The sequence below is a fragment of the Protomyctophum bolini genome, assembly GCF_963924005.1.
Source record: "Protomyctophum bolini genome assembly, chromosome: 16".
Lineage (NCBI taxonomy): Eukaryota > Metazoa > Chordata > Actinopteri > Myctophiformes > Myctophidae > Protomyctophum > Protomyctophum bolini.
The window spans coordinates 30,807,195-30,823,995 of NC_137877.1; the positions used below are offsets into that span (position 1 = coordinate 30,807,195).

Genomic DNA, 16,801 nt, shown 5'->3' on the forward strand with positions numbered 1-16,801 from the left:
TGCTCTGACAAATTCTGTGAGCTCTAATTGGCAAATTGCAATATTACATAGCATATTTACACCCCCCCCCCCCCCCCCCCCCCAGACAGTCGGGTCGCGGGGGCAACAGCTCCAGCCTCCACCAGAGCTCCAAACTTCAAAATAGTAAAATAGAAAAGATAAGGTTCCATACTGTGGGTGAGTAAAGTACAAGTTTTATTAGAAAACATCATTGCATAATGAATGTTTCTTACAATTCAAGAGGACCGCTTTGAGATAACATAAAAGAAAAATCATCAAACAGCAAAACATATCAAACAAGTTTATTACTTCTGGTAAACGCTTGTATGCTCTTTGGAGGAACGACATCTGGTGCCTTTCTGTGTGACTCACAGGTTGTGTGAGTGTCAGACTCTTCTTAAATTGTAGCGATTCGTTTGCAGACAGGCTCTGGATCATTGGACTGATCCCTTCTCTTTGGGGACTAACACAGTGCAGGTGGATGTAACTTCCTGTACTTGCTCTGTATCCAGACTCGATGCATTAGTACTTTCTTTTTTCTGTTCACTTTGAGTCTTCTATCCTCTAGATTCTGAGTTTGTTCCAGTCCAGCATTAGAAAATAATCTATGAACCTCATCTGCAAAAACAAATATTGTATAAATATTTTTATATTATATAAACATGTTATAACTTTATGGGTAAAATGTAGCATCCTTCAGAATTAAGGAGTTTTAAAACACCTTTTGTGAAAAAATAAACACATGTTCCATCTCTACGTGTGTAGAAATTCTCTGATAGGCACTGTCCTGATGAGAAGAGGAAATATTCACTGTAAATTTCACAATATATCATGCTATACAGTACCAAAGGTACACCCATATGAATACATAATAGAAATAGAATAGTCATATAATTTCAGAGACAAACATTGCAATATGTTCAGCTTGGCAACAGAGTGTGTGTGTGTGTGTGTGTGTGTGTGTGTGACGTGTATCTTTGGAGACTCACCTTTCTTAAACCTAAGTTGTGAAAGGTCATATCTGCCGTAATCACGGAAGAGGAATGTACCTCCATGTTTGAGGTATCGAGATAGTCTGGTCACAATTCCTTGCATTCTGTAAGGAAAAGGAAATAGTGGCAAAATTCAGTATAAGTATGCTGCTGCATGGTTTTGGTTGGCCTACAATTTGTAAATATGTTTCTTCGTAGGATAGTGTATTATTTAAGGTGTCAAATATCAGCTAATCAGTTATTTCTGGTGAGCAATTATCGGTTATTTCTCATGCAAAAAGTATAAATTAGGCTTAAGTGGAGGCTTAATTAGTTTCCCTCACTGACTACAGTTCCAGATAATATTGGTAAGATTTAAAGTTGGTCAGCCTATATAAAGCTGGATCAAATATAAACTGAAAAGAAATGCACCAGTATTCAAGCAGGCTGATGACACACAAACTAGAGAGAGATTTTATATTTTTAAATTAATATGAAGCTAGTGCAAATGAACAGTGTGTAATATAGGACCAGGGATTTTGCGGGTTTAGTGTTGAAATTCAGACAAAGCCAAAGGAAAGGGGGTGGGGATGGTGTGAGGAGTTGCTTATTTGAGTGGGGGCTGCGGTGTTCTGGGGTCTGACAGGCGATAAATGACATTAGTCGTTCCTATCTTTGTCTTCTAGTTCTAACCTTCACCTACCGATCTGGATGAATGGAAGAGAGCACAAAGACCATCAGAATAACATCCAGGCTCTGTGGTGGGAAGGGAAAGGAGGCAATCTCTTCACAAATGTCATGAACAAATGCATGACAAGCAGATTTATCATATTCTGGATGGTTCTATAGGAGCAAAAAACACATATATTACTCAATTAGAATGTCCTTAAACTGGTGGAATACTTAAACCACATACTAGTAAAGGCAGGTGATTTGAAGAATCAAGAGGGATCTGTATTTGTCACTAATACAGGTACAAGTAGCAAAATGTTGTTAGGACTTGTTGATTGACTGATTTTGACAAAAATGCATATACATGACCATGCAAGAAGTAGAAGTGGTGGTAAAGGTTAAGGAGTTTCAATCCTTGTGGTAAACTAAAGTACTAAAGTAATGAAGTGTGCGGAAGAGAGGTGAAGAAGAGAGTGAGAGGAGTAAGTGAAGATGTACAGTAGTGTAGTGCGGTAGTGATACCAGCCATGCTTTACACAGCTTGGAAATGGTAGCACTGATGAAAAGACAGGAGGCGGAGCTGTGGGTGGCAGAATTGAGGATGCTACGATTCTCATTACGAGTGACATGGCAGCAAATGAAGGCAGAAAAGCCCCAAAATTACTACATTAGATTAGACTCGAGGATCTGCCTAGGTTTGGGGACAAAGCAAGAAAGGCACGGTTGGCCTAGCTGTCCGGGCACCTAGACTCCAATGTAGCCTGACAGCCCGTTGCGAGTTCAAGTCCCGATCCCGACGGCCTTTGTTGAGTGTCACTCCCCATTTTCTGTCTACCTACTGTACTATCAATAAAGACATAAAACGCCCAAAAATAGATCATAAAAAGAGAGGCACGGTTGAGACGGAGATGTGCAAAGGAGGAATGAGGAGTACATTTGGAGAAGGATGTTGAAGTTGTAACTGAACTGCATGAAGATATAAACACTGATAGACTTGGGTTAGGGTAGTTAGTAGTTAATGGTATATTTATGTTTGCTCGTCAATCTATGTAGGCCTACACAACAATTGCACTGAACTCATGGGGAGGTAAGATGGGACAATTTTAATATATTAACCAGTAAGACACGCAAACGCGGGAAGCGAACGCAGCTGAGACCCTGCAGATGTCTGTCTGTCTGTCTGTGTGACGTGTCTGTCCCGCTGTTACTGTATATGTGGACCTGGCCCCTTTTGTGCCCATATATGGAGCTGAGTGATTGCTGATGCAACACACTCCATATTTGGACGTATAGCGGGACAGACACACACACAGACAGACAGACACACACACAGACAGACATGATCTGCTAGGTCTCATAGTAAGTGCTCACTGCGTTCGCAATAATTGTCATTCATGACCTACTTGCATTATTTCCAAACAGGTTGTCGCTGATTATTCACAGTTTAGTCACAGACTCACCGTCACACACAGACACACGGACAGACGGCGAAACTAATCATTGCCTCCCGGTGTGGCGAAGATAATGAGGTTGATGATGGTACAGTATACTGTATAGCTACTTTATACCTCAAAAACATACCTTGACCAGCTGAATGGCTCGAGGAGAAAAGTCACAACAGTATACAAATGCCCCAGTTTGTCTGTGAAAGAGAGCGGTACAACTTTAGCTTCTGGTTGTTGCACCACTAAAAAAACGAAAGTAATTAACACCATGAGTAGCAACAGGCTACAGGAAATGGGTTTACAAATGTACACAATCTAGCAGGAGGGGCGAGATCATTCCTGACGATTGATTGATTTGTCAATATTTAGATTTTTCCTTTATAAATCACAATTACAAAGTGTTTACCTACCAATGCTTGGTATCTTTTTTTTTTCTAAACCACCTCAGCTATAAGACCCAACACTATTTATTTCACTTTGACATGCTATAAAAGCATTTTGGAACCAGAAAAAAATAAATAAAAGAAAATCTGAAAAATTGAATATTTAGTATTTACATCTATAGATTACTCTTCACATGACCAACACGCTCTGACTATAGGTGCGCTACCTGTTCAAAACATATCAAAATAACGGTAGTGGGTCGCACACACCAAGACAGTTCAAATAATTTATTTCATATTTGAACAATTACATCTATAAAAAGCACAAAACATGCTCACTAACTTATTTTGAAGCTAGGAAAGTTGGATTAGAGTTAGTCAAAATAATAGTTGAAATTTCTTCTTCCAAAAAAGCACACATTTTATATAAACTTTTTTTTGTGGCCCAATGTTTATAAAACAGGAGTCCAATCCCGTGCCGAACAGTTGTAGTCTATAGTATATTCCCCAAATATGAACAAAAATATACTCACTTAATTGAACTAACAATAGGAAAAACACTGTTGCCAACCCCACATCCAACCTGCAAAGATAAAGGTTAAATCATTCATACACAATCTTCAGTATTGTATCATTCCTGTGTATCATTAGAAACATAAATCAAGGTAAATAAAGATTAATATAAACCTCCAAGATTCGAAACGTGGCATGTTGTCCAGGGAAAGAGGTTGTTCGTATGGCACCTTCATATTCAGTTGGAACTTTATGCTGTTCGTACATGGTCTCCGTGTCCCTGCCAGACCCACTTGGCTGTAGGCATAATGTCTGAGGCCCACCCTGACACCCCTTCTCCAAAGGAAGAAGTTCTGGGAATTCTAAAAACAGCCATTTGCGATCTTTGAAGAACTTGTCCTGATGCAGCTGATAAAATCTATCCCAGTATTGATAAGCTTCTGTGTCATATATACCTGTGGGGGTAATGTGATGCAATTTTAAAGTGATGTAGGTATTTATTTTTATTTTTTTATTTATTTATCATGTAACTCAAATGCTGTGAGAAAAAAAAGTTTGTTACCTTGATCTTCTAGAGGAATTTTTACACTAGAATTTGCTTCTGCCTTTTGACAAGCATTTTGCCTCTCCTCATCGGTCCACTTGACATGATCCCTATAACATAATATACTGTATATTTCATTAAGGCAAATTATCTCCCAATTATTGTGGCGAACAGTTCTTAATCTACCAGTTGTGTTTTATATAAATGTTTTTATTATTATTTCCCAAAGCCCACATAAACTAGCATTTGGGCTATAAACTACATCTAATTTGCTATAACAGTAACATTGATCATGATGCATTAGCCCAATACATAACAAGCACCACTGGTAAAACAAAATAAAATAAATATAGCAGTCCTACTGTATATCTATACTCGGGGCGAAGCGGTCGCTTGGGGCCTCAACCACTGAGGGGGCCTTTGTCACAGGGAGAAGATTTTTTCTTTTTTATGTGTGCACCAGATTGAAGCATTTTCATGGCAAATTTACAATTTTTTCTGGACCCCAGGGGGGGCTAGCACCCCCCCTGGGGTCATAAAAATATGTCGCTTGGGGCCACAAAAGGCCTAGAACCGGCACTCATACCATAATCAAGATCCAAGAGATCCAAGATTCCAATGGTTTGCATAAACTGCAACGTACAATTATACACCCACAGAAAAGTAAGGTATATTGTTATCCCACTGCCTTTATCCTGAACTGCAATACTAACCACATGTTGTGCTTGAAGGTGTCTTCTGGGTTGGTCAAAATCCTTGTTCCCAGGGGAGCAGTCGGTCTGCCTCCAGTGCTATAATATCTCATGGGGAATCTGCATATATCTTTAGCCACTGAGGCAAAACAGAGCCTCTGAAATATATGCATTTAATCTGTAAATGTACAAAGCGGGTAAATGAATTTAGGACAAGTACAATACACAAGCAAGCATACAGAATTACTTCTAAATAATAATTTAAGTTTAGTAATAAACAAATAAATGAAATACCCAAATGGCTTAAATCTTTAATTTATTGGTGTAAAATTATGACAAACTGACTTGGAAACCACCCATACTAGCCTAAGATTTAGACTTTTGTATGTATTTTATCGATTCTATATTGATAAATTACTATTATATTTGGGGCAGAGGTTCGTCAATGGCCTTCAGGGAGTGTGTGTGCAAAGTTTGGCATGGATCGGGCCAACGGTGCCGGAGATTAGCTGGTAACAGAAGGACAGACGGACACACGTGCAAAACATACTCTCTCCCCATGCCTTCGGCCTGGTGGAGACAAATATGGGCATGTGGCCCAAAGTGTGTAAACTACGGAGCCCCAGACCATCATTCAGGAGCAGTGCAATGCCCTAAAAGAGTGAAGGAAGTGGCAGTGAGTAGGATTTGGAGGAAAGAAAGGGGACTGTCATTATGCCGATGCTGTCAAGAGACTGGAGGGGGAGAAACATGTGGCAGAGCAAAAGGAACCAGAGGGGGGGAGGAGTGGAGAATGGAGATGAGAGGAATATGTACATGGACAAAATTAGTTTTGGGGCTTTTATAGCTATGGAGTTTGTGAACTATGCAGCTGAAATCAAATGGAAATCAGAGAGGATAAAGATGGTGCTGGACGCAGCAAGGAGGTTTTTGAAGGTGGAAGACATCAGTGCTGAAGGGGGGGGGGATATATTAATTCCAACCTGTGGAGGGCAGCAATATGCCGGAAGGCATCCAGTTTGGCGGAAACTAGAATAAGAAGAAGAAATGGACTACAGAAATTGAGCGGAAGTGTGGTCTCAGGTCTACCACTATTATTATTAAATTAGCTAGCTAGCTGCTATCGAGGCTCAGTGGAGTGGACAACTGGACATTATCAAATATAACGTTGTTTTGCCAATTGCTTTTTTAAATCTAGTTACCCTAATCTGTCGCTAACACGTGTTGTTGCCTTTAAGTGACACATTTGCAAGCAAGCGTAATAAAAGAGCAACCGGTATGTTGCTCAGACTCAGTAACAGTCAGTAATCGCAGTTAACATACATTTAACATTTTAGTTAGAATTAAACCATCCACACCGCATAGTTTTTGAACGATCCTATTAAAAGTGTAAAGATGGACATTACTATTGAAGGGGCTATCTCAGAATGTGCTTACCAGAGTTTTGTTTAGTTCCTTCTTCTTCGGTTGTTCTATAGCTGCGTTTTGTCACTCGCACACATGGATTCTCATGAGCACTCCGCCCGCTCTAAATGCCCCCTAGTGCTGCCAGCACAAAAACGAAGAAAGAAGATGAGTATCACTGAGCTATTGGACCTAAGGTCCAGAGGGGTCTTTGATGCTGCAACTTTAGCAACACAAAATGTGAAACTTATGAGAAGTCTTGTCCTCCAGGTAATGGACACACATTATAAATTGTGCTATTTTAATTATTTTAATTTTGATAATGTTGAATTATATGTCTATTTTGTATTGCAGGACAACAAAAACTTCATCAAAGTTTGGAGCAAAACCTCAAAATCTCCTGTACGCTATGAGCTTGGAAAACTGTACTTTGAAAATTTCCAAAGTTGTTACAGTTGGTAAGAATATGTTTGGGTGTTTTCTCTTCTGGTTGTTATAGTTGGTAAATAACTGGACAATATTTAGATTTTGACAGACAAAAATCTTCTGTTTTTCTTTTAAAGTATTGATTCAGTGCCTCAGGTGCTGTACAAGCTGTCCAAACCGTCTTCCAAATCAGAGAAAATTGAAGATGCTTTATTGTGTCAGAGCCCACTTGTAAGTGAAATTGCACATTACTTTTGAATATTCCTTTGATTCCCACAAGTTTTGCTCTGCCTCTGATATTGTATTAAATGACCATGTCTGTTGCAAATTATAGTTAGTTACTACCTGTCTGACCATGCCAATGGCCAGGGGGCGACTGTTGCTCAAGAGGTAGAGTAGGTCGTCCAATGATACATGGGTCGGTGGTTCGAATCCCGGCTCCTCCTGTCTACATGTCGAAGTGTCCTTGGGCAAGACACTGAACCCCAAATTGCTCCCGATGTGCTGGTTGGTACCTTGCATGGTTTCCGCCGCCATTGGTGTGTGAATGTGTGTGTGTGAATGGGTGAGTGTAATTCACAATCTATGTAAAGCGCCTTGGATCAAGGGATAAAGGGGCTATATAAATGCACCATTTACCATTTACCATTTTCCCATAGGAAAATACATTGCCCAGTCCCTCTGACCATAAACCCTGCCTCCTGACTTTGACAGCCAATAGTTGGCTGTGTCGTCTTTCATCTGAAACTGGAGAAGTCATCCAGAAAGTTTACCTCTCACCAGACTACAAGTTTAGGTATCTCTTCATACTATTGAGTTTTGTATTCCTAATTCCTTTATTGGAAGTTAAATTCAGTTTTACTTTGTCTTTTCATATTGTGTTTCTTTTGCTGAGTAAAGTAAAGTTTTAAAGTAAAGTATATTGAGTTGCCTTGTTGAAATGTGCAAATAATCTTGCCTTTGCCTGTAATGTAAACTTTGCAACCTTACTGTTTCTGTCAGGTACCTAGCATGGGATCTTCCTCAAGAGAGATTTTATGTGAAGTCAGTGTTGAATAAACCAACACCTTTAGCACGACTGGTAAATATCTATATATATTTTTTATTCAATGTAACTTCTGCTTTACTCTAGCACATACAGTGAAATTAACATTTAGAAGACAAACTAGTCAATGATGACAATAAAATAACACATCTGCCCACTTATTTTGGGTCACGTCGGCCCTGCTGAGGCTCTCACTCACATACACACACAGTGGCTTGGTCACAACAGGTCATTTCATTTATTTGTTTGTCGCATGCACTCACATGCATGCACACACACACACACACACACACACACACACACACACACACACACACACACACACACACACACACACACACACTCACAGTAAGCCCAAGTGACTCTGCACGACCCACACACTCACAGTAAGCCCACTCCCCCCAGTTTGGAGGGGTACAATCACTCAAATTGTATTAAGTTCTCACACAAGTAACTGTGATGTGAAACATTTCATGACAATCAATGTGATTTTATCTTTTCATCTCTACATTTTACAGGCAGGTATCAGTCAAAATACGCTGTTGCACTTTGCCATCTTCCATATTTTCCCCTTACAAATTGTGGGCATTATGGAGATCAACAAAACGGTATGCACTTTTTCCCCGTTTTGTTTTACCTCCCCGTGTATTTATGAGAGTTATATTTGACTTACAATGTTTTTGTTTTCAGGTATTTGGGAACGGTGTTACTGAAGTTCATCTGTCTGAAGGTATCCTTGCTGTCTCTTACAACAAGTCAGTGAAGCTGTATAGCTTTGAAAACCTCATAAATAAGGTACATACTTCATTTGTAATCTTTTTAAAGCCAATGACATACTGTACATTTATGACTGACTGAAACATGATTTTCTTAGACATTAGTTTTTTATTACATCAAAAGATATATGATACCTGTCCTTTCTTTAGCAATTTTTGGCTACCCACCCTATCTGATGTACTGTATATTATTTAATGTTTTTCCTTTTCCTAGTACATGACAAATAAATTGACACTTGGAGAGCAGAGCCCTTGTAATGGGGGGGGAATAGTAGGAAATGCTCCTTGTGGTATTCCGGTGAATATCCAAATAAAAGGTAGGACAATGTTTCTTATTTATTCTTTCCTTCAGTGTATTTTACGATATCCTGTAATATATTAAAGTATTTATTGCCACTGTCGGTGTGTGTCGGTGTAAGTACATTGTTACAAACTTCCAATTAATCACAGCCTCTTAATACTTTTCATTGGTTCAATATGTATAAAAGCTTATGGCGTATGTACAGTATATATCTATACATGATCAACCACTTTTACTTTTCGTGTGACACTGTCATAAGACACAATAGGGCACTAACTTATGAAAACACATAAATATACAATACAAACGCATTGTAACTTCAAACTCCATTTTAACCATAATTGTCATCAAAAACAAACATCTGTCCTTGGTTCTGGTGACTCATACTGCTCTCCTAATATGTGACGGGCCGTTGATTACTTTTTTCATTCATTGTATTATTGTTTTTGTTGTAAAATAGAGTCTGAAGTTACAATGGGTAGGAAGCGTGCGTGATCAAATGAAAATCATACTGAATCAAGCAACTTAAAAACTGTCCAGGGTGCTCCCAAAAGCCTGAGTAGACAAAAATTACCCCAAATAAGGTTGAAGGTTAAGACAGCATTGCAATCGTGTGAAGAAATAAGAGCATGTATCATGATTTTGGTGTCTTTAAAATCCTAGACATGAGATGATAAAAAGAAAACATCTCAAGTTAAGTTTGTGAACGAGCAAGAGATAACATCATTTCAGAATCCAATTATGCAAATTTAGCTTTTGTCAAAGGGAGTTCAATTGAAGGAAATGATGATCTCTTGAATCTTTAATATCTATAATATAATATTCACAATAGATTGCTTCCTCATTATTGCACAGAAAGTCTTCCAGTGCTTTTTGAGCTACAATATGGTGGAGATGGCATGGTGGAGTTTGGAGGTTTCCCATGGCACTACATATATACACCACCTCAGAAGAAATACGAGGGGACCCACCACATCTGCTCATTGGCAGATGACACTCTGGTATTCTTTATATAAATTATTATAATTCACATTCATCATACATTCTGAGTATACTCAAAAACAAGCTTCCCCTTTCCTTTGTTTGAGAGTTGGTCAGAGACTTTTCCACATCACATTTGTTTAAAGCCCACTCCACACCAATGATTCGCCATGCAACTGCTTACAACCGTTATCCCCAATAGGCAGTTGCATTTGTGCAGTTTGGCCTTAAGGGCCACAGATGTCTTTGACATTCATTGTATTCAACAGTGTGGCGTAGCATCAAAAGCCTGTCCGAAATCTATAGACAAATGAAAATGAAGAATCAAGAAGGATGTATTTGCAACCTACTCATACAAGCAGCAAAATGTTGTTCGGACATGTTCCGCAGAGATAGTGCTAACACAATACCATCTATAACATGATAATACCAAATATATCTAATGGAAATAAATCAATTGTGTAGGAATAGCTACTATATATTTGTAGAATAGGCACGCACGCACACACACACACACACACACACACACACACACACACACACGTTTGTTAATATCCTGTATTATTACTGTTGACTACTGTACATATTTTGTTATATTTTATTCACCAGAGTTTTTATTTTTGTGTAATTAGGCAATCAATGGAATACAAGAAATGGAAGGGTATTCCATTGAGAGTGATGCAATATACTTCCACACAGATCTCTCAGGCAGAGTCCTTCATTTCGGCCCTAGCAACATTAAGTGAGTACCAAACAGACCTGCCTTCAATTGAGCAAAGTGAGCAATGTCCATTTGGGCTTATGTAAAAATAAATAAATAAAAAGTCTTCATATTGTGCAGTTACTCATCAAAAGAAAGGTGACCCAACTAAACTTAAAACGCTTTAATTCAGTTGTAATAATGTTGCTTTAATTTGGAAGTTCATCTGTAATTATAACAGTTTTGATAATAATGTACAACAAATAACATTGTATTTTTCTTTTAAGCATGCTAAAAATTCGACATGAGCTCAACAGTGGTTTACCATGTGAGGTAGCCGAAGACTTCTCCATTACTGCTTCTCGAAATAACAATGTGAGTGCTTTACTAAGTTACTGTATTTGTCCATACTACTGTATGTGAAATTGCTCATTTCACCTGCTCTCCACCTGCTGTAGGCTACCTCAACAGTCACTGTCACCTCCTCTGGCCGCACTGTGAAGAGGAGATTTCATCAACTGGATGATGACCCAGCACAAGAGGTATCCGTATTCTTCTGATACTGGAGGACCAAAAATAATATTTTAAGTATAATAATATTAAGTACAAAGCCAAGCCTTTTAATTGCATAACACACATATTATTGCAACATTTAAAGCAGAAATAACATGCATTTTAAAACTGTTTTTAATATTTTATATCATATTTTCTATGGCCATCAAACTTATTTCTAATGGTTTAAGCCTCAATCACCACTCTGATATAACCAGGCCTTGTCATTTCTTTCTGGACTTTGAAAGCAGTTTTAGCTGCAATGCCACAATGTCCTGAGTTGGTGGGGGTGCTGATATGCAGATTATTTAATATTTGAGTCATTAAAAGCAGGTTAAAAAGCAATCGGAGGTTCGGAGCTCGAAGGTTATTTTTTTAAATAATTAGAAACTAATGGTTTGGTTGTTCGCTCGAAAATTCCTGCCGAAGTTCGAGTCCTAAAAATAGGGCTAGGGTACAGCCTTAGTATCGGTTTTGTTTATGTATATGTCTGAGTCAGTGACGTGGCCGTGGTCCTGCCTATATAGGGGCTCATGGGGTTTGTTTATGGTGTCAAAATATTTTGGTGGAGGTTCTTCCTTGGCTGCCCTAAAGTGAGTGTGCATGCAAAGTTTCACAGATGATTTTATTTGTGGCATTTTTTGCTAAAAGCAAACTAGCGACTCCTGCAAACTTTGAAAGAAATTATAGTCCCCTAAAAATATCTTATACTTAACAGACCTTCCGTATGTTGGAGTATGAGGATGAGCTGGACCTTCTTGCAGTAGTTGCAGTGACTGACGAAGGGGGTGAAGGAAGAGCCAGTATGAGGCTTCATGACAACAAGAGTGGGGAATTACTACGAACAATTTCTCTTGAGGAACCTTGGGATGAGGTGAGTGGCTGACGTCTTCCCAGCCTTCTGCAAAGAAATTTTAATTTCTAAGTCTGTTGTGTATTTGTTCATTTACGTATATTTTGCCCACATTTTTATTGTTCCAGACCTACCAACATGAGTTGTACTTTGACAGAGATACACTTGTTCATATTGAACAAAAGAACAATCACTTCTGCTGCCATGTCTACAAACTCCACCCTAATGGATCGTAATGCTTTAGTGAAAATTGTTGGAATTGAATGTAAAAATTACAATGGACTTCTACTGTATCATTAGGATGTTGCAGATGTTTATATTGCAGATATTTTTTCTGAAGAGTGTTTTTTACTCAACTTTGTTGTCAATTACATTTGGAGCTGCCTTTCTCATTACAGCATTTATGTTAATCACTGTTAATAGTATGTTTTGGCTATCCAATGTACAGCAGCAAATGTTAATACAAATAAATTCTGTACATTTCTTGTTGCATTGCAAACTGAAGTACAGATTGGAAGTACAGTTTTGGTCACATTTGTAGTTTTTGTACACTGTCCGAGTGAGATTAAAACAAAATTGTTTGGTTTTGATCGTTGGGAGAGTGGCTTTTATTTTATATACATTACTGTATGAATGCTGCAAAAGGCTAATATTGCCACTCAAAAAAGCCAAACTAACAAGATATATTGTACAAACATTTTACTTATAGAAGATTGATGTACAGTATCTTGTCAGTGTATCTGTGTATCTTGTAAGTGCTTCTCAAACTTTTTGGCTCAGGTCACCCCTGAATTATACATTGTTAAGTTAGTGCACCTCACATTTATGTCATATTATGGTAGGCAAATATGTAAATCTTTCCCCCTAAGATACAGTTTGTCCCAAGATTTACCGATTTGGAGAGATAAACAACTTACTTCATATTTAACCACTTGAACCCCATGCAGCATCCCTATTCTGGGTGGAACATTTGCCAAAAATAGCTGATGTACAAGCTCGCATGCATTGTGAACTTGTAGATCGGCTATTTTTGGAGAGGAGATTTACGTCTCCATCTTGCGCCACCCATTTGTTACTATTTTGAAAACCATTTTAAAATAGTTCAACTAGCCGATCTACTACACGTGAGCTTGTAGATCAGCTATTTGAACTATTTTAAAAGGTTTTTTTTAATAGTAAGAAATGGCAAATAAGTTTAGGGATAAGGATTAAGGGGTGGCGCAAGATATAGCCCTTAGTGTAGGTCAAAAAGGAACACACCAAGTACATTTCAACTTGGGTCTGTTTTAAGTAGCATAGGGTGTGTGTGTTTGTGCGAGCCTCAAATGAGTGGATGTGTGCGCGACGTGCACGTATATTTAAATTGTGTACTGTACTGGTCAGTTGGGTCAGTTTGTTGAAATGGCTTTTTATTTATATTTTAGTTTTACCCAGGGTAGTAGCTGAGCACAAGTGCTCATTTTCAGCAACGTGCTGCACATAAAAAATTACACACAGACATTATACACACAAATTAAGTGTGTGGCTTAATTTAAATCTTGCACATGACATCCTATTGTGTAATTTATTGTAACCGCCACAAATGTTACGAAACATTGCAACTGCTGGGTTGTGACAGGAATGCGGCTCAAGTTATAAAGACATGATGAAATTATGTACTGTAATTGCTTATGTTAGTTGATGATTTATCAATGAACATGTTACCCAATCTGCCTACATTATCTGCATGGTTGTCCTGCCTTAAGATATCTGCACTGTAAATTCCTGGCACTGCTTTTGTACATTGTTGTTTAGCTTACAAAGTCCTACTTTGACAACACAGCAAAACTGTACCTTGGTCTTGGTCTTCAACGATGCTCAAGAGATTTATATACAGGAATCTCAGTTGTTACATGTACATTAATTATCCACCTGAATTGAGCAAATAAGCGAGCTTATATAGAAGCATTTAACATTCAAAAGTACAGAAACATAATTCAAGTTCCACCTGGAGGTTTACCTCGCGTCATCATAAATGCAAACTAATACGAACATTTTCATAACTTCTGTCACGTGACCAGCAAGACCCAACCCGCTGACAGTAGTAGTGTAGTAGCTGGACTTGTAGAATGTTGTGATCGAGCAGCAGGCAGTTCCTCCAGCTGGATGTTTTGCGTTCCTGTGTTTAGTGTGTACTAAACGTGTAGTAGCGTAGTGTCGTATGTTGAATCTGTTGATGGTGACGATGGAGGCTTTTACGCAGTTCGTGTTCCTCATCTCTGCGGCTGCGTTTATTGGTTTTGCCTGTATAACATTTGTGTTCATCTGGGTGTTCAACTTTAAAGAAGGATTAGCATGGGATGGAGGACTGGCCGAATTCAACTGGCATCCGGTCTTAATCGTTATCGGATTGATATTTTTGCAGGGAATTGGTGAGACCTTATTTATCTTTTTTGTGAAAAGGAATATTTCTTACCCCAAATTCACGAATGTAATGTGACGTTTTCACCAATTTAATAAACGGAATAATGGTTTACCTAGTCTGAACAAGTTTGTTTGATCTTAAGTCACCTTTAGGCTAAAGGTGACTTAAGATCAAACAAACTTGTTCAGACTAGTCACTATACCGGTATAATACCTACGGTCGAGAGCCTAAAAATAATCATTCGTGTAGGCTATATTAAGTTATTAACGTTAGTTTTTTTTAAATGCCACAATCAATCCTTAAATGTAGGCTTTTCTTCTTTAGGAATTTAGGCTACTTTTGGAATAATAATATGACAAATGATCAGATTTGTTCTCTTTCAGCCATTATCGTGTACAGACTCCCATGGACGTGGAAGTACAGTAAACTAGTGATGAAGTTTACCCATGCTGGCTTACACTCATTAGCCTTCATATTGACCGTGGTAGCCCTAGTAGCAGTATTTGACTTCCACAATGCTGCAAAGATCCCCAATATGTACAGCCTACATAGTTGGGTGGGACTGGCCGCTGTCATCTTATACTCTCTACAGGTACAGTAGCTACATCATAGTAGGCCTATTCTATCAAATAGTGGACCTTACTAACTCACATCATTTGTGAATATTTGTTTTCGCTCCCTCCATGAGCAGCTTGTTCTAGGTATAGGGATATACTTGATACCTATTACTCCTGCGGCCGTGAGAGCAACATTTATGCCCCTTCACATCTACAGTGGCCTTTTCATCTTTGCCAGTGTTCTAGCAACTGCTTTAATGGGCATCACAGAGAAACTTATTTTTGGACTGTAAGTATTGACATTGACAGTATAAAAATACATTTTCTTGAATAACAGAACTCCATCTATATTAGTATGCAGTCTTATTATGAAACTGACACCTTTTTTTGGGGGGGGTCTCTATTATTAAGGACTGGCCCAAAGTATAAGGACTCCCCTCCAGAGGCAACTTTTGTGAACATTCTGGGCATTCTTATTCTGGTGTTTGGAGCACTCGTCCTCTGGATTGCCACTCGAGCGTCTTGGAAACGGCCAAGTGACCAGAAGATCCTGGAGTCCCTGGACTCTCTACATACCACTGGGGGAGGGGAAGCCAACACTAAAGTCGGACCAGCCCTGTCTGAAGATTCTGAACTCGTAGACCCAGAGACATGTGGGGAAGTCAGGAGAAGGAGTAATAAACCTGATGATTTTGATCAGGACAAGTGATGCACCGCAAACCCATCAGCTCAATCCGTCTACAAGGTTTAGTGAAAGTCAAAGAAAAGGCAGATATCATTCTTGCTAAATGGCTTTGTCTCTAAATAGCACCTTAAATGCTGCTTTGTCTCTGAATGCAACGTAAATACTTTTGGCATTGCGTCTCTTATTTCTTGTTATACTGAATGCTACTGCTTGAAATATACTATTTTCATAAAAGAATAAGCTGTGGTCTAATACCATGATGGCATTATCATTTTCTGTATTTCTCTACATTCCATATCCCAATAAAATATTGACTTGTCACTGCATGGGAGCTGTTTAAAAGGTGTTCACTGCATGGGAGCTGTTTGAAAGGTGTCCACTGTTTACCTTAAAGTAGCCTACCTGAATTTTATTCCGTAATATAATCCAAAAAGTGATATTGCGCATTAAGGGAAATGTTTCAAAACTTTTATGTTTTAATCTGGATTATTATTGTATACAATACAGGTCATGGAAATCAAAAATCCATATTTAAAAATTAGTATTACATAAAACCACTAAAGTATTTATTATACAAGAAATTTATCCATCCATCCATCCTATGTTAATTTGTGCATGCAATAATTGGTCTGGACTACTACTATACTTACTATTGAACAACTTGGGCATGGCATTGAGGTGATCATCCTGTGGCCAATACAACAGATTCAGATGTTGTATTCAGGCCAGTTGGCTCATCAGTCAATCATAGTAATACCATGGACAGTACACCAGTTACTAGTAGTTTTGGCATTGTGGGCAGGTGCCAAGTCCTGCAGGATCAGATTTTAGAGCACTGTGTTTCTTTATGTTGACAGGCTTTATGGAGATGCTGAGGTGTGTGTGTGTGTGTGTGTG

At 38.6% G+C, this 16,801-nt stretch overlaps 3 protein-coding genes across 5 annotated transcripts; 2 read left to right on the top strand and 1 right to left on the bottom strand.

Moving 5' to 3' along the window:
* Positions 1–251: 251 nt before the first annotated feature.
* mettl8 (methyltransferase 8, methylcytidine) lies at positions 252–6,730 on the bottom strand. 3 transcript variants are annotated; one of them, XM_080785002.1, is made up of 10 exons: positions 6,658–6,730; positions 5,242–5,398; positions 4,547–4,638; positions 4,159–4,346; positions 4,005–4,054; positions 3,225–3,285; positions 1,675–1,814; positions 990–1,096; positions 722–787; positions 252–618 (listed from the first exon to the last, which is right to left on the bottom strand). In XM_080785002.1, exons 2-10 carry the CDS (start codon positions 5,391–5,393, stop codon positions 464–466), a joined length of 1,011 nt encoding a protein of 336 aa, XP_080641128.1. In that variant the 5' UTR covers positions 5,394–5,398; positions 6,658–6,730; the 3' UTR covers positions 252–463. The 3 variants fall into 3 exon arrangements, with proteins under 3 accessions (XP_080641128.1, XP_080641127.1, XP_080641126.1); XM_080785001.1 differs by having other exon boundaries at positions 1,675–1,727; positions 4,159–4,439; XM_080785000.1 differs by having other exon boundaries at positions 4,159–4,439.
* Positions 6,301–12,812, top strand: dcaf17 (ddb1 and cul4 associated factor 17). The gene is made up of 14 exons (XM_080784997.1): positions 6,301–6,894; positions 6,979–7,082; positions 7,188–7,281; positions 7,710–7,846; positions 8,053–8,131; positions 8,614–8,703; positions 8,786–8,890; positions 9,086–9,188; positions 10,028–10,173; positions 10,786–10,895; positions 11,141–11,228; positions 11,312–11,395; positions 12,124–12,279; positions 12,387–12,812. The coding sequence occupies exons 1-14, from the start codon at positions 6,721–6,723 to the stop codon at positions 12,492–12,494; spliced, it is 1,578 nt and encodes a 525-aa protein (XP_080641123.1). The 5' UTR covers positions 6,301–6,720; the 3' UTR covers positions 12,495–12,812.
* A 1,565-nt stretch (positions 12,813–14,377) lies between these two features.
* On the top strand, positions 14,378–16,225 carry cybrd1 (cytochrome b reductase 1). The gene is made up of 4 exons (XM_080785724.1): positions 14,378–14,669; positions 15,046–15,254; positions 15,354–15,508; positions 15,631–16,225. The coding sequence occupies exons 1-4, from the start codon at positions 14,459–14,461 to the stop codon at positions 15,926–15,928; spliced, it is 873 nt and encodes a 290-aa protein (XP_080641850.1). The 5' UTR covers positions 14,378–14,458; the 3' UTR covers positions 15,929–16,225.
* The last annotated feature ends 576 nt before the right edge of the window (positions 16,226–16,801 follow it).